The sequence below is a fragment of the Ambystoma mexicanum genome, chromosome 5p (assembly GCF_040938575.1).
Source record: "Ambystoma mexicanum isolate Mex_15411 chromosome 5p, UKY_AmexF1_1, whole genome shotgun sequence".
Lineage (NCBI taxonomy): Eukaryota > Metazoa > Chordata > Amphibia > Caudata > Ambystomatidae > Ambystoma > Ambystoma mexicanum.
In genome coordinates, this window is record NC_090930.1 from 133441250 (window position 1) to 133468086 (window position 26837).

General features: G+C 42.5%; 1 protein-coding gene across 3 annotated transcripts in view; it reads right to left on the reverse strand.

The window, feature by feature from the left end:
• Window positions 1–26837, reverse strand: part of MSN (moesin) — a 278033-nt gene that overhangs the window by 117010 nt on the left and 134186 nt on the right. For all 3 annotated transcript variants that reach the window (XM_069612528.1, XM_069612527.1, XM_069612529.1), the window contains exon 2: window positions 26534–26617. In XM_069612528.1, the coding sequence (XP_069468629.1) occupies window positions 26534–26617 (84 nt within the window). The remainder of the gene's footprint in view (window positions 1–26533; window positions 26618–26837) is intronic.

Consider the following 26837-nt stretch of genomic DNA (forward strand, 5'->3'; position numbering starts at 1 on the left):
ATTGTTCACCTGATGGAATATACCTAACATGTAATGCCGATTCCTTTTCTAAATGTTTCTGAACTACTTCTAATGGAGGACTACATGAACTTTAAGTGAATTGACCCTGTGATATGGACTACAAGATTCAATGATGTAGGATGTAGGGTAGTTGAACCAGTGAAAAGAAGGGTTGCGCCCGGTTCGGTATTACTGCTAATTCCTTAGTATAAAATACCCAATGAAGGGTTAGAAGGAATCAAGCCTGTAATACAGGATTTTCTAGTTAAAGGAATACTAAAAGAAAGTGTGGGGAGTCCCTACAGCAGCACAATTCTTCCTGTACAAAAACAAATTGATGGGAAGTCATGTGTTCCAGCTCAATGGAGACTGATTATGGATCTGCTCGCAATAAATAAAATTGTAGAACCGCAGTATCCGGTGGTGCCGGACATAAATTTCCTTTTCAGCCCAATATTTCACTGTTATTAAACCTCAAAAATGCTTTCTTTAGCATTTCGATCCATGAAAACAGTCAGTATCTATTTGACTTTAATGTGGAAGGGGAGTCCTACACTTTCCATAGGGCCCCCACCCAAAGTTACACTGAAACCCAAATATTTACAGACAAGCACTAGAAACACAGCTAGACATGTTCACACCAACTGCAAATACCACACTGATTCAATATGTTGATGGGCTAATAGCTACAGACAAGAGCAATGCATGGATTGCACTATGCGATTATTACAATTTTTAGCACCACTGGGACATAAAGTGTCCCTAAAGAAACTACAGCGCTGCAAAACTCAGGTCACCCATTTAGGACAGCATAGATGGGTAAAAACAGACTGTGTGCGCATATTTTTCTTCTACATTGGACCCAGTGGCAAAAGCACTTGCAAATTGTTTAAGGCATGTAGCAGGTGCAGCTATTTCCATGAAGCAAGCCGATGCCATACTATTGGGACACCAATTTACATTGTCTGTACCACATGCAATTGATTTTTTTAAATAATAGCACCTAAAATGCCAGGTTAAACTAGATATGAGCTGACATTGGCTCCAAATAGTGCCATACAACGCAACACTAAATCCTGCCACCCCTCCCATTGGATGAAATCAAACGTAATGCAGGATTGTGTATTAATAATAGATAATGAAACGAAGGGATAAGTCGATTTGGTGGATACCCCAATTGATAAAACTGACGGTACATAGTTTGTAGATGGTTCATATTTTAAATTGCAAAATGGTACTACCAAGGCAGCATGCGCTATTACAACATAGAAAACTATTGTTGAGGCGTGTAGGATACAGCACAGGCAGCTGAAATGATTGCCCATAGCTGAGCTTTTGAGTTCAGCTCTGGTCTTGTAGTTAATATTTTTACTGACAGCCAATACACATTTGGAGTAGCTCACATCTATGGCCGCTTATGGGCTGAGGGAGGATTTTTAACTTCACAAAGGACAAGCATTGTACATTAATTTCGAAATGATTGTATGCACTGACCCTGCCAAAGAAATTGGCAGTTATTAAATATAGCGCACACACAATGCCACTGTAAATGACATGGGGAAGGTAATGCTTTTGCTGACCAAACTGCAAAGGCAACTGTGCAGTCCCCTGCATCTTGTATGTATATTGCACACATGATGCAGCCAGATTATCATATTTGATAATACCCTGGAGCTAGTGTGAACTATTTAGGCTGAGGCCACTGAGCACAAGCTAGAGGAATGGAAACAGACTGGGGAATATGTAGATGTTCTTGGCTAGATATGCAAGATGAGGGAAAATGGAAATGACCACATATGTATTTACCTTTAATGTTGTCCTATACTCATGGCCCATCTCATTTTGGTGCACAAGGAATGTGTAGGGTTGCTCACTAGAGTATGGAATAACATTAAATTAAGAGCAACCACGGTTTAATTTTGTAAAACTGTATATGTGGCCTATAGCATTGGGAAGCAGGATGGAGCCGACAAAAGGACATTTTAGCCACATGAATTTCGTTTGAAGCATTACAACTAGAGTATTAAAATTGCTTCCTTGTCAAAGAAAAAATATGGTAAGTGATAGTATGTATGTTTAGCAAATAGGTAGAAGCATTCCCATGAGAAGGCAGTACTGCATTAGACATTGTTAAAATACTTGTAAAGGAGTATTTTCCCCGATTTGGATGCCTTACACTGTGTGTAGTAACCATAATGTGCATACTGTGAAATACTGTAATAGAAATGAGTGCACTCAGGTGTTGGATTATTTCTGTACAAAGTAGTCATGGGCCACCCAGCAAATGTATGCCAAATTCCAAGACATGTGTCATATCCGCTGTTAAATCGACTACTGTAAAGTGTTAGCTAAAATACCTGTCCATTCTCTGCAAACAGGTCACTGATACATTTCCAAAACCACTAGAGGGGCCAGGACACAGCTTTCAACCAGGCGACTGGATTTTTGTGAAGAACTTCCAGAAAACATCTGGATTTCAACCCAGATGGAAGAGTCCAGTGCAGATGCTGCAGCTGTGAAGTGCGGTGGCCACAAAAGATGGAAGTCACGTGAAGCATGCACCGTCCTCTGTTACCTACCCCTGTGGATTGCCTGTTAAGGATACCCAAAAGACATTGCTGGGCTAACAGAGGAACTGCGACATAACTGGAGACCCAGGAAACGTAACCAATGGCAACTGGACTACAAACTATGAAGAGGAATCCCTTTTCGTAAAGGAACAGCTACCAGATGAGTAAGCCCACCATCTTTAATGGACTACTTTGAGGCGGTGAGGTAATAAAAAAGAAAAAAAAGACACCAAGGAACGATTACGCTCCATGAACCCTGTCCTCGTGGAATTTCTTTTTGCCATTTTGCTTTGCTCCATAGACAAGCTATGCCAAACCACATGTATGACTAGTTCATCCCGAAGAGGATACAGGCATACTTATGCTCCCTTCAGAGGAAAATCGTTGTACCAAGGGGTTTGTATATGCAGTATTGTTAGGAGCGAGTATTTCACTGGAATGTTATGTAGCACTATGTTTGGTATAGTAATCAGTGTGCCCAATGCCACCATGTCACATCACATGCAACTTCAAAATCCACCACAAATGTTTTATTATGCAAGAGAATGTTATTAGAGAGATGATGGCCATAGACACAGATTGACTTACTTGTAATTATAGAATTATGTTTTTTTTAAAAGGAGATGGTGAAAATTATGTACAATTATTGTAGGCACTCTTTGAACATAGATCTGGCTGTACACAGGTTTGAAGACTGTTTGCATTGCAAGAAAACGGAATGCCCTTTTGTGTTTTGCTAGTACACGTGCATTCTTGGAACAGGCTTCAGGAGTAGAAATAGTAAGTTGACAGCTGCTCCAATGAAAGCAGAGACTCTGGCCTGTGTCCACAATTAACCTGCGAGTTAATGATTTGTCATGAAACTATGTGTACCAAATCTATAAAAGGCTGTTTGCTTTGATAAAAACTTCAGATGTAGAACAAAGCCAGCAGCTGTTGTCTACTCTCCGCTTGAAGGGCATTCAAATAAACTAAAAGCTGTGCCTTTAAAAAAATATCCTATGCTGGTGTTCATTTATGGAAATTATTATGGGCATAGGCGGGTGCCAATGAAATTATTACCACAGCGCTTGATGGGGATGCCAATTATTCAATGTTGAACAAACGCACTGTGTGAAGTGACTGATGAGTGGGTTTCTGCTGGAGTAAGGATACTACAGTATACAAAGATCTGAAAGCACAGACTACGCTGACTGGTTGTCTTGCTACCCTCACAGCCTCACTGGGTACCAGGCTCCAGCATGATCGGTCTGCACTGCCTCTGGGACTACCGAGCACTTGGGGGCTTTAATTGTAACCTCTTCAGTCCACCGTCTCCTCGCACCTACCCAGATCTGCGCTGCAATGGCTGCACCTACTTGGAGCAATTGCTGCCCTGAAAGCACTTCCCACCTCCTTCTCATTGGCACTTGCCACTCTCCCTTCCCCCTGCACTTTGTGCTGTCGCACTTGCAAGATCTGAATGACAAAAGGCCTAGTAAGATTGTTTGTCTTGTCCTCCCTCTGTCTTCCCTACCTTGTTTGTCGTGCCTTGAACCACTGGTTTATAGGCGCGTTATAAACAACATCATGGCTCAGTAATAGTTCAAATATCTCTATTGTGAGGACCATGGTTCACAACCATGACCAGATCTGAAGAGACCAAAAGGCAAGAAATGCAGTCTTCCGTCCAGCCGCAAAGGAAGGGTGTGAAACCCACAGGCAATTAACTACTGGCGGATATAAAAATAAAACGGACGGAATAGAACATCTGAATTCTATGCTTAGTCGTAAAACGTAGGTGCGGGTCATCCAATTTGCTGGACTTAACTACACTGACAGAAAGTGAAGTTGGTAAGTTTGGATTCTCTAACCAACATGAAGCAGAATAAAGTCAAAGTAAAGATCATCACATTGAGACTACATATTTTATAAAGACTAAAACAAATCAGATCCTTATGCACTACAAATATGGCCAGATCCATTGGGTGACAATGAACAATCCGTTTTCAAATCCTGGATGCATATCACAACATATCAAAGACTAAAATCCTGCACAAACAGGAAAAGAAGGAATTTGGAAAAATAATTGGCCTTTCAAAGGCAATTAAAATAAAATCTACGCAGATATTTGCCTAGTGTGATGGAATCAGCAACAGGAATACCGAAGGAGTCGTGAATGATGCTGCTGTAATGGTTTCTTGAAAGGCCACCCTCCACACAGGGAGTTCCTTCCCTCCCCAAGCTAAGTGTCACACAATAAACGGTTAATATCAGTTCCTTAATTCAGCCCTTTCTCAGTCTCCCATCATGCCCCTTGGATGCCTCCCCCTAAGCTACAAATGAGCAAGAGTCCAGGCCAGTGTACAGGAAATATATTTGTATTCATTTGAATCATAAATAATAGAAATCATACTAAACTACACACGCAACCTTCTTTGTGGCTCACAAAGAACTTCTTGTTGCACAAATAAAATCACACCAATAGGTTGGGAAAAACTTCAAATCACAATATTTTACTTTATATTTTCAAAATAAATCATCAACACTGTTCCCTGAATAACATCACTTTACATTTGCAATGCTGCACAATTTCAGATTTCCTGTGTGCTTAAAAGGCTAGCAGTAACTAAACCCAGGGTGATTTTAGCAGTGGATATTTCAGGACCCCCATGCCCTCCTCTACTTTGGACTGCGTTGGGTAAGTCAGACAGAAAAACTGATGATTCAAGAATTTGATATATCAGACTCTCACCTGCACACAACCTTCCACTTAAAGGCCCGCGTTGGGGAAGCGGGCAGTTTAGTTTTTTTTTCCAGTTTAGGGACAAAGACACCCCTCTTCTGAAAAGAAGTCTGGGTTAATAGGCAAAATAAACTATAATGTATTTGGGTAATCTTATTGTTTTCAGCGCACACCGGGAATGAGCTTTGTTAATTTTGAATTTTACCAAAAATCACCCCCATAGTGTTCCACCAAAGGGGAATTAAATTAATATTTTTAGTTAAATAGGCTATGGATCTACAGTTTTGCTCCCCCGCCCACTACAAAAAGTAAGTTTTTAAGGCAAGCAGATTCCCCCCACCTTTGGTTTCAATTGGCTAAACAGAGGTTTTCAATGCAAGTAGAATTGAAAGTTCAGGAAAGCCAGCTGCATATCAGGACACTCTTTGAGACCAGTGCAGGGGTCTGGTCACTCCACTTCCAAGGATGGCCCCTAGCTCTTCACCATAGGGCCCAGCCAGCTTTTCTTAGGCCTCCCCCCTGCAGTAGACCGCTTCACCCAGATGTAATGCTCAGCAATCTCCACTGGCGTTTCCTTGAGGCTGTCAGGTGGTACATTTCAGCAACCCGGTCCCTTCTTCCATAGTGCATCCACTTTATATAGCAGTGATGACAATTTCAAGATTTTAATTTTGGGCAGTGCCCTGCAAGAGTTCTCACAGATAGGATTGGACAGTTACCCTTCTCTCTCTTCCCAAATCCAGCTCCTCAAGGTTGGTTTAGGAGTCTGGAGCAGACATAGCAATTCCCATTTAACTTTGTAATTTACTAGTAACTGCCATAATGTGCATGTATTCTGCTTCAGCTAATCAGGGGGAAATAACAGCCAGGTCCACACCGTTTTACACGGCCGTATGGCAATTTTATGCCATTTTTACAAAAAGCCGAATAGTTAGGAACAGGTAATGTATTACCCACATTCCTAATTTTACGCCCCACCAGTTCACCAATCCTTAAATCCAGGACATGACCATAGCCGCCTGAAACAACTTTTCTCTCACCATTACAATCCCATAACTCACAGGTGGATGAATTGTATTTGAACAAAATCGCCTGAAAATTATCTAAAGAATGACATCAATAAAGGAAGTAAGACTTATGGTTGCTGAGAAAAATGACTAAATGATAATAGTCCTTTTAAATTAATAGGAAATCTTTAGGTTATGCCAACCGGAGCCCTCCTGCCCCAGCGACATGTGCCTCTCTTGGCCAGTGTGTTTATTAGTCTGTTGTTTGAAGTGTTGGCTGCAGCTCGTAAACACCTGCGGCCTTGGCAACACAGATCCCCCACTTCCCCCACATTCCTGTAATGCATTGGCCAGTGCCATCTGCCGCCTCAGAACAGTCTTCAGAGACAACAGCTCCAAAGAAACATTTGAGCCACATTTTATTGCAGTTGTAAACAGTTGGTATGCACAAACCAGACTGGCGGTGGGGGAAGGCACTTGTGAATTTTTCCTATTATCCTTGGCTGAAATGAACTCGTACTGCATTATCAGCCTTAATTATTTGACACACTTCCATTTTACTGATCAGAGTTCACTTTGCTTTTGTGCTGAAAGAGCAGGGCTGTTTCTTTCCGTCATTAACAAAATACACTTTTAATTGCTTGCCATTTGTTTTTCTGCTGAACAGTGGGTCTGAATGGTCACAGTGCACCCCCTTTTGATGAGTAACAGTCTCAGTCCTCATTGTGATGTGCTTTTGCAATCTGCGCTCTGATTATATATATATATATATATATATATATATATATTTTTTTTTTTGCCTTCTTTGGCTTTTCCTTGCAGAATGAAAACCGCATAGTCTGCCTAAATAGGCCCAGTTTTTCAGCGAGCAGGTTTCTGAATGGTGGCAGGTCTTTCTCCCCAGTGAGCCCTTAGTTCCATTGTTTGGGGGCTTTGATTACACCCCATACTGCAGAATTATCTGAGGGGGATTAACTATCACTCCCATTAGACCAAAGGTTGAGAGTAGGACAAGATCAGTCACACGGTTCACTGTTAAAACTGCTAAAAGCCCTTCCTAATAAACCAAATAAAGAGTTTGTGAATGAAGGTTGCACAATTGGTAATGCAGGCATCCGAGGGGTCAGCAAAGATAAGCAAACACAAAGGAAGTACCTTTCTCAACATTAGTCATTTTATTAACAGAAATGGGTTTGGATGAAGGCCTTACTTTCACTAGCATAACGTGAATTTCCCTAAAACAGGATGGCCTTGTGTCCAAACCCAGTCTGACCCTCACACTAACATACACAATTAAACCTAGAACGTCAACCAAAACAATCCTAATATATAGGGTTTGGTTCCCATTGATTATTTCAGGAAAACTACCAACACAATGTTTTGTGCCAAGACCATTCTCTAGAAAGCAATTCAAATGTCTTTTACCTACTTTCTTCAGGATGTCATAAGAAAAGTTCCTTTCACAACATTGGCTGACATAGCAAAGACAAAGTCTCTCCTTATCTTTTCAAGGTGGCAAAACAAAATGCATTTTCCAAAACACTGGTTGGGGTATGATAATGGAAAGTCTTTCCTACTATTCAGGATGGCTAAACAAATGTCTTTTCAAAGTTTCAGGTTGCACATTATTTCAAAGTGAGTTTCCCGTTACATTCTCCTGCCAGGAAATTTATCAACTGAAAACTCTCAATATTCCTGGCAGGAGAGTAAACCAGGATATCGCCCCCTTTGGCTATCAGATCCCCTGGTGTACTCTCCTGCCAAGTATCTCTTCCCAAAACGGTCTCGCTACCTAATGCTCTTATCAGGTCTCAACATTCACATTCTTCAAGCTTAAAACTCTTGTGTACTCTCCTGCTAGGAATATCTTTCAAAAAGGTTTCACTACCCGCTACTCATCAGGTCTCTTGCAACATTCCCGTAGTGATATCTTAATAGACCATTTCTTTGGTTCTGTCCCATTTTGTTTGTTTCCCCTTAGAACTAAACTTGCTGTTTTTTTCCTGTCCACAAGCGTTCTACCGGTCGGTGTGACACGGTCTGAACATGACAGAGGAAAGAACACTCGCGTATAGCGATGATTACGCAATGGTACTTATGAACGCCATCTCTATTATCAATAGTGAACTCAGAAAATACTGATAAACTTGATGACTGGGACGAGATTATCCAACTGCGCAGACTGATCAGAACAGAACTATATAGCGCTATCATGTTGGAATACTTAAAAAATAAAGCCCTACCACAGGGTTTAACAGTGCCTAATGAACCACGACTTTTCCTTGACAACACAAAATATATACTGCAGTGGAGCTACATTGCGAATCGCTGCGGGAGAGATTGGCTCATACTCATAATAGACACAGCAAGCAAAATGGAGATCGATCTTAAAAAGTTAGAAGACATTAAGAAATGTATCACTCTAGATGTTCTTAAGAAAAGACTAGAAGAAATAGACAAAGAAATGAAAGATTTTAAACAAACCAACACCATACAAAGAACACAGACTCAAAAAAGATTTGAACAAATATTCCCATGAAAAAGCATACCCATACACTAAAGACGGGTACAAAACTCAAGCAGTACAAACATATGGACAAACACGCCAAAAAAGCAGAGTAAGGTTCAGAACTACCTCTTATAGCTCTAGCAACACTAGTAGTGACCCAGATAATCCAGGCACGGGCCCTTCCACTAACTCCACCAACAGAGGGAGAGGCAATTCTAACTACAGACAGAAAAGAGGGAACTCCAACCAAAACACACAGCCTTTTTTATATAAAGGCCCCAACAGGGGCAATTGGAACGGAGATCAGAGATACCTATGGAGCGGCAATCACTTTCAGTCAACTTATCAACATATGTACCTACCAGCCTAGAAAAACAAGTATTGGAAAAAGGCTTAGGATTCGTAATTTCTAACAAACATGATCCTTTTCTGTTTCGCACAGATTTTTTTAAGTTCATGCGGGAAATCAGACTCTAGGAATTTTTCGCGACGCAGTCTGATACACCAAGAGATCCCAATACAGTGAACCACTCAGGCCTGAGAAATCCCTCCACTTTTTGTCCGACTTATGCTTTCTCACCGGAATCCATATTATATGAGAAAAGAGTTCTGGCAGAAGTAACCAAGTTGGAAAAACAAGAAATACCCATGTACCACAACCTGACAACCCAGGAGAGAGTAGCTATGGATTCTTTGGCATCTAATGAGAATATAATCATCAAAAAAGCCGATAAAGGCAGAGCCATCGTGATGCTCAATAAGAAATACTATATTGAGGAATGTTCAAGACAACTAGAAAATGAAGTTTAATATAAGAGGCTAAGTGCGGATCTCACCAATGAGTTAAAACATCTGATCGAATTGAAAACTACTAAAGCCCTTGAAAGATGTTGGATCAGCAAACAGGAATGAGCCTTTCTGAATCCCGAAAGCACTATACCTACATTTTATTGTCTAACAAAAAGACACAAATCTCTAGTGAATCCCCTGGGAAGGCCGATCGTATCGGGGATAAATTCTATTTTAGAACCTCTTTCTAAATTTGCCGACCACTACCTAAAGGGATATGTAGTCATGATGAAATCCTATTTTAAAGATAAGAAATATGTGATAAAAAAAGTACGAAAATTTACCATACAATCCTGAAAATTCTTATCTAATAGGATTTGATATAGTCTCACTCTATACGAACATTCCGCAACAAGCCACCTTAGAAACCATCAGTGAAATCCTACTCAACAGGCCCTTACACGTAGCTATTTTGAGTTCCAAGGCACTTTCTTCCAGCAAATCAAAGGTACAGCCATGGGAGCCACCATGGCTCTGAGCCTAGCAAACCTATTTGTGGAATTTTTCGAAAAACAGTTCATCTATATGCCCAATCCTTTTGAAGAACATATTCAATCGTGGGCAAGATATATTGATGATGTGCTGATGGTATGGACAGGCACAGCAGAGAAAGCTGAAGAGTTCCTCAATTGGCTTAACTGTAATCAACACCTCCAGTTCACTATCAACATCCAAAAACTCACCATTGATTTTCTGGATTTTACCATCTTCAATGAAGAGGGCTGCTTACTAATAAAACCTTTCCATAAACCCACAGAGAAAAATTCTCTTTTGCATTATGAAAGTCACTACATGAAACATTTAAGGGACAATTTACCATACGGCCAATTTTTGCACCTTAAAAAAGGAACAGCAGCCAAAGACCAGCTTTTCAGGCAGAAGCAAAAAACTTGATGATTAAATTAAGGCAGAGAGGTTATCCAAAAAAGCTGGTGAAGAAATCCACTAAGAGCGTCTAATAACAATCAAGAGGCTCTCCTAGAAGACAAGACCAAACAACCACTGAGTGATTGTCTGGTATGTGTCAACACATTCACGAATCTAAGCTTGAAGATCAGTCAAATAGTGAAGAAACAATGGAAAGTTTTCGAAAACGGAAATTCTGAAATACCAATTCCAATGTTTGCATATAAGAAATCAGCCACTATAGGCAACAGAGTAAGCAGCAGCAAACTAAAAGAAAAAACTAAGACGATGAGCCTCACTCAAACATGGGGCCTTAGTCCTATTGTTGGACATTACCCATGTGGAAGCTGCACAATGTGCAAGTTAACACAAAAGGCCCAATCCAATTTGTGGCAACAAAGACAAATAACTAATTGCAATTCGGAATATGTCATTTATATTATTACATGTCCCTGCAATAAACACTACATAGGTAAAACTAACAGAAAAGCGAAAGTGAGAATGCTGGAACATAAAAGTTGCCTAAAGAACAAAGTACTCAATGCCTCTCTAGTGAAAGATTTCATCAAAGCTAAACATGGGTTCGAGGATTTTAAATGGACCATACTCTTAATGATACAAGGTCATGATCACAATACTAAAAGTAGAATTCTGTTTGAAAAAGAGCAAAGACTCATTTACACAACCCAGAGCGATAAGAATGGGCTCAATGAATCTATTGAATGGTTAAAAGGTATGAATACTGTATAGATGGTCCACATTCTTGTTTAATTAGCCACTCTCTAATAGCTTTTCCGGAGCGTAGAGAGATGGCCTTTAAAATAAGTTAAGAGACTCCCTGTTCACCACGGGCATTTTTAGAGTCATAAACACCAAAAAAAGGACTCCAAAGTGGTTCAGGAACCACTCTACACAACAAATTAGTACACTCAACATGGCGGCCGCCAGTGGCATTTTTTCGGTCTTTTCCGGCGGATATCCCCTTATCCACTGATGGAGAACCCGTGAGTTTACCCTCACGAGGAGCAAGGACCTACACCTCGCTTAAGGACTAGGACTAACATCTTTACAGAGGAGCCTGCACGCGATATATTTCCAGCGTGAGTCTCAATCAAAATACAAGGTAAATGGACCCTCGGAATAGAACAGCAGATATTTATGAGCACTATACTTTAAAAACTATAGATCAATCTTTAGGATCGTACTGAGCTATGAGGTTGACACGCTATGGGAATGTAATAACTCCAGATCTGAATCTAAATAAACCCCATGGGGGAGAAAAACGAGTTTGTATTACTTGTGGTTTTCTGTTTTCCGGCCGTTAAATCTACTATGCCTCCACACTAATAGTGAGGACCTCCAGACTCGAGTACCTCATGCGCTCTGGCACGTGGAACACCAGTCCGCTTGGCATCTGGAACTCTACTTGTACTCCTTCACTACCTTTGGATAAAGATAGGTAACTTTCACCCAATGCTCCTAACATCTATAGCTACGCACACCATGATATTGTACCAAAACACCATGGGGTGATGTCTATTACTTGAGTTAATTACTGCATAGCCCTCCAATCCACTGAGGGTCTTAATAACCTGTACCCTTACTTTTCACGATATTGTCAATTGTGTCTACCACCACATTGCCTTTCTTCTATCAATCAGAGTTCAGATCTGCAGACTCCCTTGCATTATCAATTTGATTATAGGATCCAGAGGAAGGCTATTGACTTCCCTCAAGAAAATATGCCCAACTACCGTGGACTTTTTTTCGATCCACTAAGGGAGCCACTACACTAGGAAGTTCAGGTAATATATCTATCCTGAATTTGCCACAACACTAAAAATTGTGTTACTAGAATACGAACTAGATTGCTGATTCTTTTTTTTTTGTTTTGTCAATCGCAGACCAATCCTTAATTGCTTATTAACTCTAATAATGATTAGGACTACTCCTGAAGAAAGTCCCATCATTTGTTGGAGGAATGAAACATGTTGAGTTGACAATTTAGAAGACTAGATTGTATAAAAGCATTTATTCAGAGATCCATGAGGATCAGAAACCTAAAACTCAAAAGGATTTACAGCAGAGGTTTGAAAATAGATGGTTGTATTAGCACACTTTTCTATTTTTTAGAATTAGTTTGTTTGAATCTGGTTTGTCATTGTTACATTTGTGCATTTTTTAGAGTGTCTGAAAATGTATTTTATATGTACTGTGTCTCTCCATTTTATGAGTTTTATCATGAAACCTTTAATAAAGTTTATATTTTTTCTTATGTGATATCGTTTTTTGAAAAGGGAGTAGCTGTTGACATTCCATTCTCCTACCTTTCTCTATATGTGAAAACTCTTGCAACAGTCACCTTCTCTTCAGGTTTCAGACAATTTTACTCCATCGACAACTCTGTTGACTTCAGTTGTTACTTTTGCCAATTTCCCTCATACCGACATCCCATATATGAGGGGTTATTCACGCTCTTGTCAGTCCTTCTTTCAATCCCTCTTGGGAATGCTTGTTCCAGGTTTCCCCCAACTGACATGTCCGGTGAATTGTACAATTGTTGCCCAATCTGTATTGGCAACGTAGGTTCCAGGTTTCTCCCATTGACCTCTTATGTCAGGAGAATTGCACCATGCTTGCCCCTGTTCTCTTGTTAATGTATTTTGGCTTAGGCAACGTTGGTCCCAGGTTACCCCCCCCAACTGGCACCTCATGTCAGGAGAACAGCGCCATATTCGCCTTTACCTTTCATTATTAAGACATAAGCATGGTATCAAGAGGACTATGGTTCAAAAACCTTTATTTTACCAGTCAGGATGGTTTAACACCCATCTTGCCCTAGCTCCAAGGTGGGGATGTTTCCTATCGTGAAGTAAACCAAGGGAAGTCAAAGTTTCAGTCAAAAACAAAATACTGTGCGTCAAAACCTATGCTTATCACTTATATAGAATAACAACATGTATGGGACTTGGTAAACTCAATAGTGTTCAAAGTAAAAAATAGTTTGGGAATGAAGTTCCCTTCCCCAAGTTCAAGACACTTTGGATCATAAAGTTCCACAGACCTCAGGATTTACTTGTCAAAAAGTTCACAGTACCTTATTTGACTTCTCTGGGTTCCCTCTCCCGAACCCAAAAGCCCTTTGGTTTACACTCTTCAATAGGTTTCTTAGGCTTCCCCTGCCCAAGTTCAAACTCAAAAATACCAAATCTCAACTGGTTAAGTTCCACTTTCTTTAACACAAGTTCAACTTGCTTCTGTAGGGGTTCCCTTCCCCATAGTCAATTGAACATAACATTCCAATTGGTTTCCTTAGGGGTTCCCTTTCCCATATACAAAGACTCCTCTTGGTTTATTCAATTTCAATTTGCCACACAGTTCACTTAATGGGGTCTCTCTCCTGGTCGTTGTGCCGTTGTCAGACCACATGGGCCACCCACTACAGGTCACGCAACCAGGTGCCCGGGGCTTTAGCTGTGCCCACTTGTCAAAGTTAATTAGCCAAAATAAGATTCTCTTTCAACATTCACTTTCTTTATAAAATCACTGTTTCTTCATATTTTTCTTTACTGGGTTTCTGTGGTTCTCCTGGGTCACTCCCCTTCCTGGAAGCATTCCTAGCATATATTTCTATATGGTGGGCTCAATGCAGTCTTCCTGGATCACTCTCCCACCTGGGGGGGGCCACCCTGATGCTTAATTTGTTATTTTTCTTGGGGATTTTGCTCACACATCTCTTCACACAGCTCCCCTTTTCTCTCAATGCCATTGTACTCACTTCAAGGTTTAACACAGCTCCCCTTTTGTAAAGGTCTTCTTTCTTGACAGAGGCTGTTGTCCCTTCCCTTCTTTCAAGGAACGCGACCACTCTGATACAATGTATACTGTAAAACTAGATAGCATAGAAGTTCGCATAGAAGTTCTACCTCTAGTACTCACAATCAAAGTCACAGAGGGTTTTTCGGCCTCTCGCACTCACCGCCGGCTCCCCTTTGAAGATTAAGACTTTCCTTTCTATTGCACTAGCCACAAACTTCGCGAAATGCCTCTAGTGGTTCTTCCTCTACACCTCAGGCACTCCAGCACCATCACAGTGGCCCAAGAAGAGCGTGCACTACTCAGCTGGCCTCCTTCCTCTGCCTTGCCTCTGTCGCAAGGAGCTCCCACTCCTAAGCCACACCTGCCAGGACCAACAGCCTTCCTAGTCCCCAGGGTGTGGGCGATTTCCAGGCTGCAGCACTGCACACATGTGCTCCCCTCACAGTCTAGCCTCCTTTCAGCTGCTCTTCTGGCTTCACGACCACGTCTGCTTCAGTCACTCCCAGGACTGCTACTGCTGTTGCTGTTGCCGCTTTCTCTTTTTTATATACATGTGACTTGTTAATAGGTTTTGGGTGGGTGTGTAAACTTAGTTTCAATTGCATGGCCTCGTTATTGTGACATCTACATTGAGTATGCTGGTGTGCATCAGTTTGCATTCTCTTCGTCCCAGTACCACGGTGGTGTTTAACAAAGGAAGTCTGTACTCCTTCTGACTCCCACTTCTTCGTCACAGTACGAGAGGGTTATTCTGGGAAATAAAGATGGTGTGCCTTACCACATCCGATGAAGGCTGTCAGAAAAGGGGGAATACCAGGTCTCGCCCTCTGGTATCGTACCTCCCTCTTCAAGGACCCTCTATCCAAGTCGTTCTACCTTGCAGACTCAGCCCTGGGGTTGGGATCTGGCAACTTTGCTTTTCCCTTGGTTACCTGGGGGAGGTTTAAGGGGGCTAAATTACAAATGCTTTCTAGCATATTCCACATCCCGGCCCCCCGCCCCCAATCACTGGTTCACTGTGCGGCTACAGAGATGTGCTCGAGGGGGACCAACTTCCCCTTCTGGGCAGAGTCTTATCAGGTCTCTGCATCGCCTCTTCTGTCCTTCGCTTCCAAGACCCGCGAAGCTCTGCAGGACCACGTTTCCTCACACAGCCCAGCTGCGCACCGTCTGTTTTCGCTCTTAAGGGTTCCTCTCCTCCAGTCCTGACCGCTGCCAACCTGCTTCTAGCATGCGTCTCTCGTTCTCCCCACAACCCTTCGTGGGGTTTCCTCTGCCACTGGTCACGCTTCCCACTTCATGCACTCTGCAGCCTTCTTTCTCTCCTTCGTACCACTTGCCACAGGTGTTCAGAGGATTTTAATGTCCTGCATAGTTGACTAGGTTGGTAAACTAGACTGCTCATTCTTAACGTCAACATTTCCTCAATTGGGAATCCTTGCTCCTCTTCTTCAAAGAACCTGAAGCTTTCTGGGACTGTTAGTACAAGGAAGTTTCAATTGTTTTTAAAATCACATGGTTGAACAGTTGCATTAAAATGGTTACCATAAACAGCCATTTCATGTGTTCTAGGTTTAACATGTACACATGAAGATTGAAAAGGGTTTTGTTTTAACCAAAATGCCTTTCAAAGCTTTACAATTAGATGATTTTGAGTAATGGAAGTAATTTAAAACTCTGGAGTTAAAGGATCTTCCTCACACGAAAAAAAAGTATTGCTCCTCTCCTGTTCAAGTCACCACTCTCCCCTAACCGCCATCTCCTTCAATGGGGTCCACCCTCAGGATCAGCTAGCAGCCGTCAAGGGTTTTGACCCATGTTGAATCAATAGACTGGGTAGATGTGGGGATGAGCTGTCACCGCCCATTATTCTATCCCAGAACAAACTAAATCAATAGACTGGGTGGATGTGGGGATGAGCTATCGCCGCCCACATTCACGCCAGAATAGGAGAACTGCGCAGTTGGCACAAGACCACTCCAAAGATACAACCTTCTTGTGGGGGGGTTCCACATCACCACTCTACTGTAAGGATGCCATCAAAACAATGTTAAGCAAGGGTCCTATACTATCAAGCAAAAGACCACTATTGAAATGCAGTAATTCAAGACAACTCAAAAATGGATGCAGTACCGACAAAATCCCCAAGGTGGCGCTAGCGGTCTAAACTCTGACAGGGGAAACTGTATTTAGGAGTTGCAAGACGCGCAGGGACTTCAAAGCTGGTTAGTTAATTGGAACTCTTAGCCACCTGCTGTTCCCAGAGGCCAAGAGGCTGGGAAACGTTAACACCCCAGAGACTCACCACAGGAGGCAGGATATCACATGACCCTGTTGATTGATTGAGGAGAGACTTCCAGGCAGCCTGCTGGAGCCCACACAAAAGGCTTTCTCTGTTGAATGGGGTATGTTAATTTTGAGTGTTTCCTGTCAACAGCCCTCTGCCAGCAAGGAGAGACATGTGATCACTGACCCACCCAGACTCCTGGAGGCGGACCCAAACACTTGGGAGAGTTGAATGGCAACAAATATATATTTTATAGAAACAGTGATAATTTATTGTAACCAAATGACAGGAATGTACAACTTTGAGAGTCTTAGTTTGAAAAATACCCTCACGATTTGAGTCCAAACTCCAATTTGTACCATGTTCTGGGGCAAAACCCTGCTAATTATGATTATTGTAGACAATGTGTTTAAGCTAGAGACATGGAAAGTTACTGGGATATATGTGGAAGGGAAATGTACCTTTGTATAATTTTTGATGAAAAACCAATGTTGCAAAACCCACTAAAATCGAAAATAAGTTGCCATTTTTGAATGCAAGCTCCTAGAAACGCCAGAGTCGGGACAGGGGCTATCTTTAGAACTATATGATGTTTGTATGTGATGTTAAACAACTGTGTACCTGGGAAATATGTATTTGGATCAGGAATAGGTTTGTGTGCACATTGACCAGGGGAGTGTCATTTCTGCAGGTCATAAAAATGACATCACTCTGACACACTATCCCTTCCCAAATCAGGGACCAAAGAATCTATTGACCTATCAAATCAAGAGAGGGGCAGGCTTAGGGATGCTAGCCTCTCCACCCACTTTTTAAAACTCATAAAAAGAGACTGCTGGGACAGGTAGGGACATTCAATTCCATTTGCTGCGGAGCATGCTGACCGACTACTTCACATCCAGAGATCCAGACTTCAAATCCATCAATCTCCAGAACCTGTAGCAAAAATTAACACCAGAATTTGTAGCAGAGAGGCCTGAATCCACCAGCTGAATCCTCTTCAGCAGGCCTAAAAACCAACCAAACTATTCAACAGCCGGGCGAGCTGTTTGAATTTTGCCAAGAATTTTTGCAAGAACCTGTAGCAGTATCAAGAAAGCAGTGCTGTATCCGGAACCCGAGAGAACCACAAACCAGACAGCTGTGAGCAGATCCAGATCGCTGTGAAGTGACGAGACCAGAACCGGAGTCCAGTCCAAAACCTGACCAGATCCGTGACGAGGCCCATTTCAAATTGATCTTGCGAGTACCTAGCAGAACTGCGCAGAACCAATCTTAGTTAAAATAATCTAATCCAAACTATTTTAACCTAAGTAGAACAGCCTCCTAGAAATCGTGTCATCTATCATTTTTAAAGCTGCACAACTGTCACCTGTCAATTCTGCAACTGCAAGCTGTCACCTTTCATTTTGTGTTTACTTTAAATCCGTAAATCTACCTTTATTAAATTGTCTGTATCTCTGGAACCGTTTGTACTAGGAACGAGATTTTCCTCTGAAAGCTTAGAATCTAGGCTTTCCAACGAACCTAGAACCGACTTCCCACTCCCTATACTTTTTCCGTAATCGAGAGACACGCACTCGCGAAATTTACCGCGATTCGCGATTTGGCCCGATTTCTTCATCTGTAGAAATCAGCAGCTTTTTGCTTCTCTTTGCTAAAATTCGTTTGCAATCTGCTAATCATTCATAGAGTATTGTTAAAGTGAGCCTGAACTAATATAAAGTAGCCATCACCTACCCTGAACCTCAGAGGGAGTTAAAAGTAATTTTAGCACCTTTTCACTTCCTTGCAAACCACATTAAAGTAATTCGCCTGTGTTTAAAACTCATCCCTGTTTTCCCTAAGCTTGCTGGGAGAACTGGAACTGTGTATTGCATTATAAAGTGTGATTTGTTGGGATTCTTGAAGACTGCAAGCTCTCCTTCCATTTCTTACATTGCATGGGGGGGGGAATTGTCAAAAGAAAAAGTGATCATATTACCTTTTGCTAAAATCATAACAAGTTATTTCTGTACTGTATTTTATTCCACCTTGCATTTCCTTGAAACCATCAAGCATTTTCAGCTACCTCATCCTCTACACTACTCCTAAGTAACCAAATCAGTGTACCCCTGTAACATTATCCATAGTTGATCACGGTCATATTCTGAAGTGTGATATCAGTTATCAATTTATTTATAAAGTGATAGATCTATATTGTTGAATTGTCCAAATAAACCTTTTAATTTGCAAAACAAACCTACTTCTTGGCTCAGTGGGGTCAGGGGGATTCTAAGAGGGGGGTGTTATACAAGGGTTGTCATCCAGAGTACTGAACTGGATATAAAAATACATCAATAAGGGTTTTCCTCAGCATCCCAGACTAGGCATTGACTTAGCTGTAGTGTTGATTGAATATCGCTTACACAGCTGCCTTCCTCTGGCCACACGGGAGGAGAGACTCGGCTGGAGATCAGTGAGGACTCCAGAGGATTGACGCCTCTGAAGGGATTCAGCCAGTTAAATTACAGTGAACAACCATTATCTTGACCAACGTTAATAGATCAAATCTGCTTTATACACCCGACCACTACTACAGCCCGTGAAGAACGATTACCAGATTGAATTCTTAACCAAAATTGTTCAGAGGTCAAAGCAGCAAAGTCTGCAGCTAAAGTTTTTAATATACACATTTAATTTGAAAAGTGACATCACAAACCACATTTCTGAATAGTCCTGTATTTTACCAAATCTGCATGGTTTCGACAACAGAGTCAATGTGATCAAGATTTCTCCAGTTAAAAGAACATAAAGACAAAATCTAAAACCTATTGCGAAACTAAAAGGGGTAAATAGCCACGTTTATTTTCTTGAATAGTTAAGTTAGAATAAAGCGTAAATCTGTTCCAATGTGGATGGGGACCCTGCCAGGGCACCCAGGGACCACTGCTGGGCTTGGAGACATGCACCTAAAGCCAGGGCAGTACCCTCCATCCAGGGAGTGATGGGAACCCTTCTGGGACATCCCAAGACCGCTGCTGGGCTAGAGGGTGGTCGATCCATCTGTAAGGCAGACGCCCAAGTCTGGGCACAGCACTCCTGGCCGTCCTAGAGCTCTGGCTGTGCTGCGTTACAGATTTTCCCTCCCGGTAGGTATAGGGATCCTGCTGGGGCTCCCTGCGACCGCAGCTGCACCTGGAGACAGGCGACCCACATGGGTCACAGGCGACAAAGGCCAGGGGCAGCAGCCCAGACCATCCTGCAGCTTTATGGACTGCGTTCCAGTATTTTCCCCTGACCGTCCTCTGACTGCGCTGCATTACAGCTTCTCCCTCTGAGGAGGGATGTTGACCCTGCCAGGGCTCCCTGGGACTGTGGCTGGACTTGTGTACAGTCGACCAACAAGGGAGGCAGACACCCAAGGCCAGGGACAGCAGCCCCAGCTGTCCTGGAGCTCTGGCTGGGTTGCATTAAAGCTTTTCCCTCCAGAGAGAGATGGGGACCCTGCTGGGGTCCCCAGTTTTCCTTGGTGGCTTTGACACAACAGACCCAAATGTGTGGGTTGTCCACAAGGCCTCCCCAGGGCGTTTGGTGTACCAATGGTTTAGTCTTTTCCGTTTACGCCCAGGTCAGTGCACCCACAAATGTGAGGTGCTGCTTTTATCAGGACAACTGTGGAAACGTGGGAAAGCAGGACATGTGTTACACGCATGTTTGCGGTTTCCTGGTGGGACGTGTCAAAAAAAATCCTACATGCTGACTTTGCTGGGCATTAAATTGTAGCGTGACACATCCAAGTGAGACATCTTCGGATTCCCACAAGTTTTTCCAGAAATGCATGTGTGCGCACATTTTCCTTGGTAACTGAAATGCCAAACCCAAATCTGAAGGCCAAATCCAGTCTTCCCCTGGCCGTTTGGTGTGCCAGTGGTTTAGCTTTTCGCTTTGCACCCAGGTAAATGCACCCACACATGACGACGTGAGGTACTATTTTTATCGGGACTTCTGTGGGAATGTGGGAAGGTAGGACATGTGTTTTCTTTTGGTTGGGATAACCTTTTCATACATTTTCCTACTGCCGTTTGTTACACAATCCTATAATTTCCCAAATGCGCCCTACATTTTAGTGACACTTTAGGCACTGTACTCTTTTTGTGACCTGTGTGAGTCACCCATCCTTCAAAAAGGTCCACCTGTGCCCTTTCAAAAGAAATGTATGCTTGCCATTCTTCACCACATTGGTTTTCCTTATTTTCAAATGCTAAGCAAGTCAGTTTAGGCCATTATAAAATACTGTGGCATTGCTTGTTTTGTGAAACCTTACAAAAAAAGGTGTTGATTTCCCAACCATAAAAGTGGTGGGAATATAGCGGTGCATTGATTTTCTCAATATTCATGGAAGCAATTACCTTACTAGTGTAAACATGTCCAGCACATTGTTTTCTGTCACTTTTCCAATTTTTTGCTGAACTATTGGAATTATGGGTACAAGTTGCCTGACCTGCGCAGAAGACCCCTTCCTGAATTTGGATTTCTATCTTTCTATCTTCTCATCAGAAATGTATGCCCGTGTTCCCAATGAGCTTTCCTACCCTCCTCTTCCAACAAGTGCAAACATGTCCTATTAAAAAAAAAAGGGGGGTCGTGGAGCGCGGTTGGAACAAAAAAATAAAAAAATTGCCTAACTCACAAAACCAAAGGTACAGTTATGAAGAAAAAAGATTATTTCCACTCAACCTGTTCTGTAAAGCTTGGAAAATCCTTTGTGTTTTTTCAGAAAATGCCAATAAAATGATGTACAAAAGTTTCTCTTTTTTTGCTCTTTTCCGACAACCCTACAGCAAAGCAGGAATCCTTGGTGGTGTTATCAACGCCTCCATGTGGGAAGGAAGGGGTGCAAAGGCCAGGATATCAGTTGTAACAAAAGTTACAAGGGATTGAATGCCAACATACCGAAATGTCCAAAAAGGGCTCAGCAGTGGGAGGGGAAAACTCTCAGCAGTTAAGGGGTTAAATATGGATACATTGAATTTCAACGGGACGAAAACATACACATAAATTCAAAAAGATTCCATTCGATGTGTGCTCTTGATAAGGATAGAAGCCCAGTTTGTATTTTATGATCGCTATAGGAACACAATTTGGCAATGATAACATTTTCTTCTAAAGCATTCCCTTCAATTTCGGTAGGACTGCCCAATCATTCGGTTTACTAGTTTCTGTAATAAAATGGAATCTCCACGATGAGATGTCACCCATGTTGGGCGTTTGGTCTACAAGCTTGGTAAATCAATTTTCTATGTGTCTGCAAGGAATTTTTAAGTAGAGGGCAGAGGACTGGACTTTAGCATTCAGCAGTTATCTTGTTTATAAGACCTCACAAACCCTACCGCAGGGAGGCGCAGGAAACTAGATGCACTGAAGCCCACAACCCCAAAGCTGTTATAGGTGCATTTTGTTATATGATTCTATAGTTATGTAAATGCTTTGCTCTATTGATCGCTGCCTATTGCCTACTGTAACATGTTCAATGAAATGCCAATAAATTGTGTTTAAAAAAAACTAAATTTTATTACGTATTAAGAAGAAGCTGTAAGAACTCAGGTTTTATCCAGTTAGATCCCATATGCAGTGAGGGTGTGTGTGTGTGTCCCTCGAGTCCCGGGTCCCCATTTTACTAGTAAGGGGACTTCCATGCAACAAAGAGTTATTTGCAGGTCTATGCATAACCCAACCATCAGACCATGGGTCAGCCAAGCTTACTTCTGGACAGGAGATGTGCAACAAACCCCCCTTCCCCCCGTTCCTCTTTCACGTAGCATTCGATTTTAGATTACACTGCATGTGTTTTTTTTTTTGTTGCACCAGAAGAAAAATATCCGGGCTCAAATATCCAGTACACGTTTGTGAGTCAAATCATTGACAATGCGATGTGTCAGGTTATCTAAATCTCCCTTTGCTCCTTAGCCAAGTAGAGGGGTGCAGGAATGTTCCTCTTCAAGCTGCGAGCACCACACTGAAAAGCACCCAACCATTAGGGGCAATGAGGGTAGCGGTAAATGCCGCCTAGAGAACCTCCTTCAAGAATGTACAGAAGAGAGGATATGGCCAAGACAGACGGCGCCACCAAAGTCCACCTGAAAAGGAGCCTCCATGAGCGCTTGCTCCGCCCGGCTCACAGGAACGGCATTGTGTAATTCATACAAGCCTCCTTCAGTTTGAGCTCAAAGACAAACTTTACATGGGACGAGCTCGCTGATCTGATGCGCCAAACTGTACACAGCGGTTTGTGTTTGCCGCCGTCCAAGTTTTATAGCCAAAAACGGAGATTCTCCTTACAGTAAACACGCTTCTACGCATCGTTTAGTTAAAAGGCTTTACAGGCTCTCCAAACACAACTATTCATTTTGCTCTTCATAACAAAACACAAAATCTGCCTACAGTGCACGTAAACCCCTCCTTTTTCGACAGCGCTTTAGCAGAGAAGCTGGTCGAACACAGCTTTAAGAAAATTAGCGAGACCGTGTTGGGTGGGTTTTGAACATTTTGGAAAAGGTGGGGTCTTTGCCCCCCCCCACCCTTGGCGATTAAGCAATGTGTGCTGTGCGCCTGAAGAGAGATGGAATTCATGCCACCGTCCAGCGAGTAGCTTGCAAGTGGAAATGGATGTATAGCCATAGTGGTTTCAAACGAGACCTCTTAAAGATGACGACTAATGAAGCATTGCTATTTTGTTGCACACTCCCTGAAATGTAACATTTTAATTCAGCAGAGTGTATTTCATGTTGCCAAGATATGGAAATAGATTGGGTCTGGGTATTCATTTAGCTCTAATTTGTAGCTCAATAATGCCTGGTCTCAAAAGGATAGCTCAGGGGCAACGTGCTCGCCTTGGAAGCAAGACGACACAGAACACCACAGGTTCGATCCCCGGGTCCGCGCTTAGGAACCTCTGGGTATTAAGTGCGTTATAAATAACCTGTCGCATCATATCTGCTTCGCTTGGCCCCATCTGCTACCAGGAGCAATGCTAGTGTTTGGAATGTGTACAAATGAGCAGAATGACACATTTAGAAGACATAATGGGTCAGATACACAGGACACAATCTTGTGCACTTCACTGGGAGGTTAGATTAGCAGCACGCCATGCATTAATGCGAGGCTGAAAATCGGCACTTGCCACCAGCCATTGATTAATGATATATTACTCTTAACATGTGGCGAGACATTTTAGGCACAGCTAGTAACCTTGCACCTTGAATTTTTCACCCCCACACTAGCACCTCTTTCCCCAGAAATAGCCCTGGCGTATTTGGTGACACCAAACACCCAGGAGCCACGTTGCATCACCTGCTCGTCAAATTTATATTCCGATATCCAATTATGCACCGTTATATTAATTGTGAAATCCTTAATGAGTAAACATTTAGGTGCTAAACCTCCATCCACTGCCATGGATTCAATAAAAGAAATGACTTTGTACACAGTTGACAAGGCTTGCACATAGAGGTACATTTATTTAATGGATACAAGTGGTTACCCACTTTTTTTCTGGAAGGAACAGACAACCGAACCAATAGATCTATTGATACAACAGGTACGTTTAATGAGAGGACGCTCCGTCGATCAATCCACTTCATCAAAGAGGTAAAATGTCGAGCCTTGCGGGTGCTACTTGCACACACCTGTGATACCCTTTCCATCAAGCTCTACTCAACTTTATTCCATCAACATTTTAGTAGGATAGCTGCTCCATCCTTGAATTTATGCTGAATACATGCTTTTCCTCCATTGAGGCCGACAACACGTATTCCAAGGGAGAGAGATGAAAACCAATATGGTTAAATGCCAGTATACCGAGGTTATGTTATGGGACTTCAGGTCACGCTCCCCTGTCATTTTCATAATCTCTTACCACACAGGCGCAAGAAATAAATAAGAACGTTAATCTGATGGTAGTGAAATAGATCATAAAATAGGGGGGAGATGAGGGCCACGGGGGGGGGGGGGGGGGGGGCGTAGAGGTGAAGTGGGAAATCAAATGAGGGTGGCAAAAGTCAAGCGATTGGATTTAACCCCTTATTACAGCTGTGTTACGGGGCACAGTGATCAAGAGCAGTCCAATGCATGGAGGCGTCTTCTTCATGGCCATCAGACGCGCGCTCTCTCTCTCTCCGTGGCCTGGCTCCCTCACAGAAGGATGCCTGGGAGCAACGTGGATGCTGCGTTCATTATGCACCGTCCTAAGAACCTAACTAAAGTTCCTCAGACTAAGGAGTGCACTGTAGGACTATCCGAGTGAGCTGGGGGTCCTCCCAAATCAATCTATCGCCACAATACTTGCCATGTATAGCGAACAGTCTAGTATTTACATAGCAAGTGCTCCCCTGCTTTGACTATTGAATAGTTGCCAATTAAATTGCCAATTAATTTAGGAAACGGCTCATTTGTACAGCATACAAATTGCCTTAGCCTCCCGGCCACTTCTTCTGCGAGCTCAAGCTTTATCCATAGATACGTGTGCGCATCCAGCCAAGACGTCAAAGGAGGCGATGTCAGAGACCAACTGGGTGCAATGGAGCAAGGCCGCTCTAATGCTTATTGTGGAGTAGTATTTTGGGTTTGACGAAGCATCCTGTGCGGATGGAGCACATACACCTTTCTGGGTCAGACAACAAACTCCGGAAGAGAGATATTTTGGGGATGTTCCATTTCACATTCCTCGTGGGAGGGATTGAAATCGATGTCCTTGGCAGTCTGCTAGAGCCTCCCACCCATCCCTTGATCCTGCTGCTAGGCTGGCAGAAAAACGTAATATCAAACTGATCAATCAGCTGCAATTAGGGGATTCAGGGCTCCGGATTGACGTGGGATGATTTTACCAATTTATTGAATTTTGTAGTAAATAGATTTTTTGGAGGGTAAAAAACTATTTTCTCATCTGACTGGGGTATTTTTCCGTCTAATAACAAACAATTTAAACTCAAACAGGTGCTTTGGAATCCAAATTGTGTTGCACCTTGTGCAAATAAAGATCCATTTTGATCTACCAGTTGGCTCTTCAAATCTGTAAAGTAATATTTAGTCAGCTCAGCTGGTGCCACTGATGCAAACATCAGTGGAGTGTGTGGGTGGAAGTAGGAATCTTAATCCTCTGCTCCTAGATTAAGTTGGGCTTACTTTTACTCCCTTTTTGGTAAAGTGGTAAATATTTGACGATTTTAATGGAGTAAAAGCAGCGTAAGATTGACAAGGCCGCCGCTTTTCAGAGTGCAACTTTTTCTGGCAGAAGGTTGCAGTAAGATTTGTGATCCATTAGTATTCTGAAACAAATACTGTCTCAAAGAGGGACCGCTGTGGAGAAACTTTCCACATAAGCATCAGCAATGTAGGAACGATATTGACTAACGGAGGTCCATGTGAAATGAGGGATTTAGAGCAGACATTTTTTCCAAAAACATATCAATATTATAAGTGGATCTAATTGCCATTGGAGTTGTGCCTACAAATAGAAGAACATTTTTCAGAAGTAGGACATTGGCGACGAACGGGATAAAGCCATGAGATTAAATGACAGCCTCGACACAGGTTTTTAATGCATTTTGACGGTATTATGGCAGTATTGGAGGTGTTTAAGTACCAGAAAATATTTGAAGATGTGAAATGGATGCATGAAGTGCTGCGTTACCCTGAAGCATGAGGGCAACATGAAAGCAGATAGTGAGCAGAATCTCTGTGCACACTAAATCGGTATTCAAACATCATATGAGGGATTTCAGGCCAACTACGGCAGTGTTTTTTTCCACCATAGCGTAGACTCACCACCCCTCCCTCCCCATTCTCACACCAATTGACCCACCTTACCAGCCAATCACTCACCTGGTCGAAGAGCTGCTTCCCCGTGGTGTTGGGCTGGATGGCAAACTCCAGCTCTGCATCCATCGTGGTCACACGTACGCTGATCTGTAGAAGAAAAAGTAACCAAGATTAACCCAGCACATCCAACCACCATGACACGAGTCAAGAGCATTAGCTTTTCATTTGTCGCTTGGGGAGGTGGTGCATGCGCAGTCAATGAGTGATCAATAATTCCTCCACTCCTGTATGTTGCTCACAAGGATACCTGTACTTTTTAAATGTCACGCTGGCATGACATCTCATGGGACCAGGACAGCACAACATT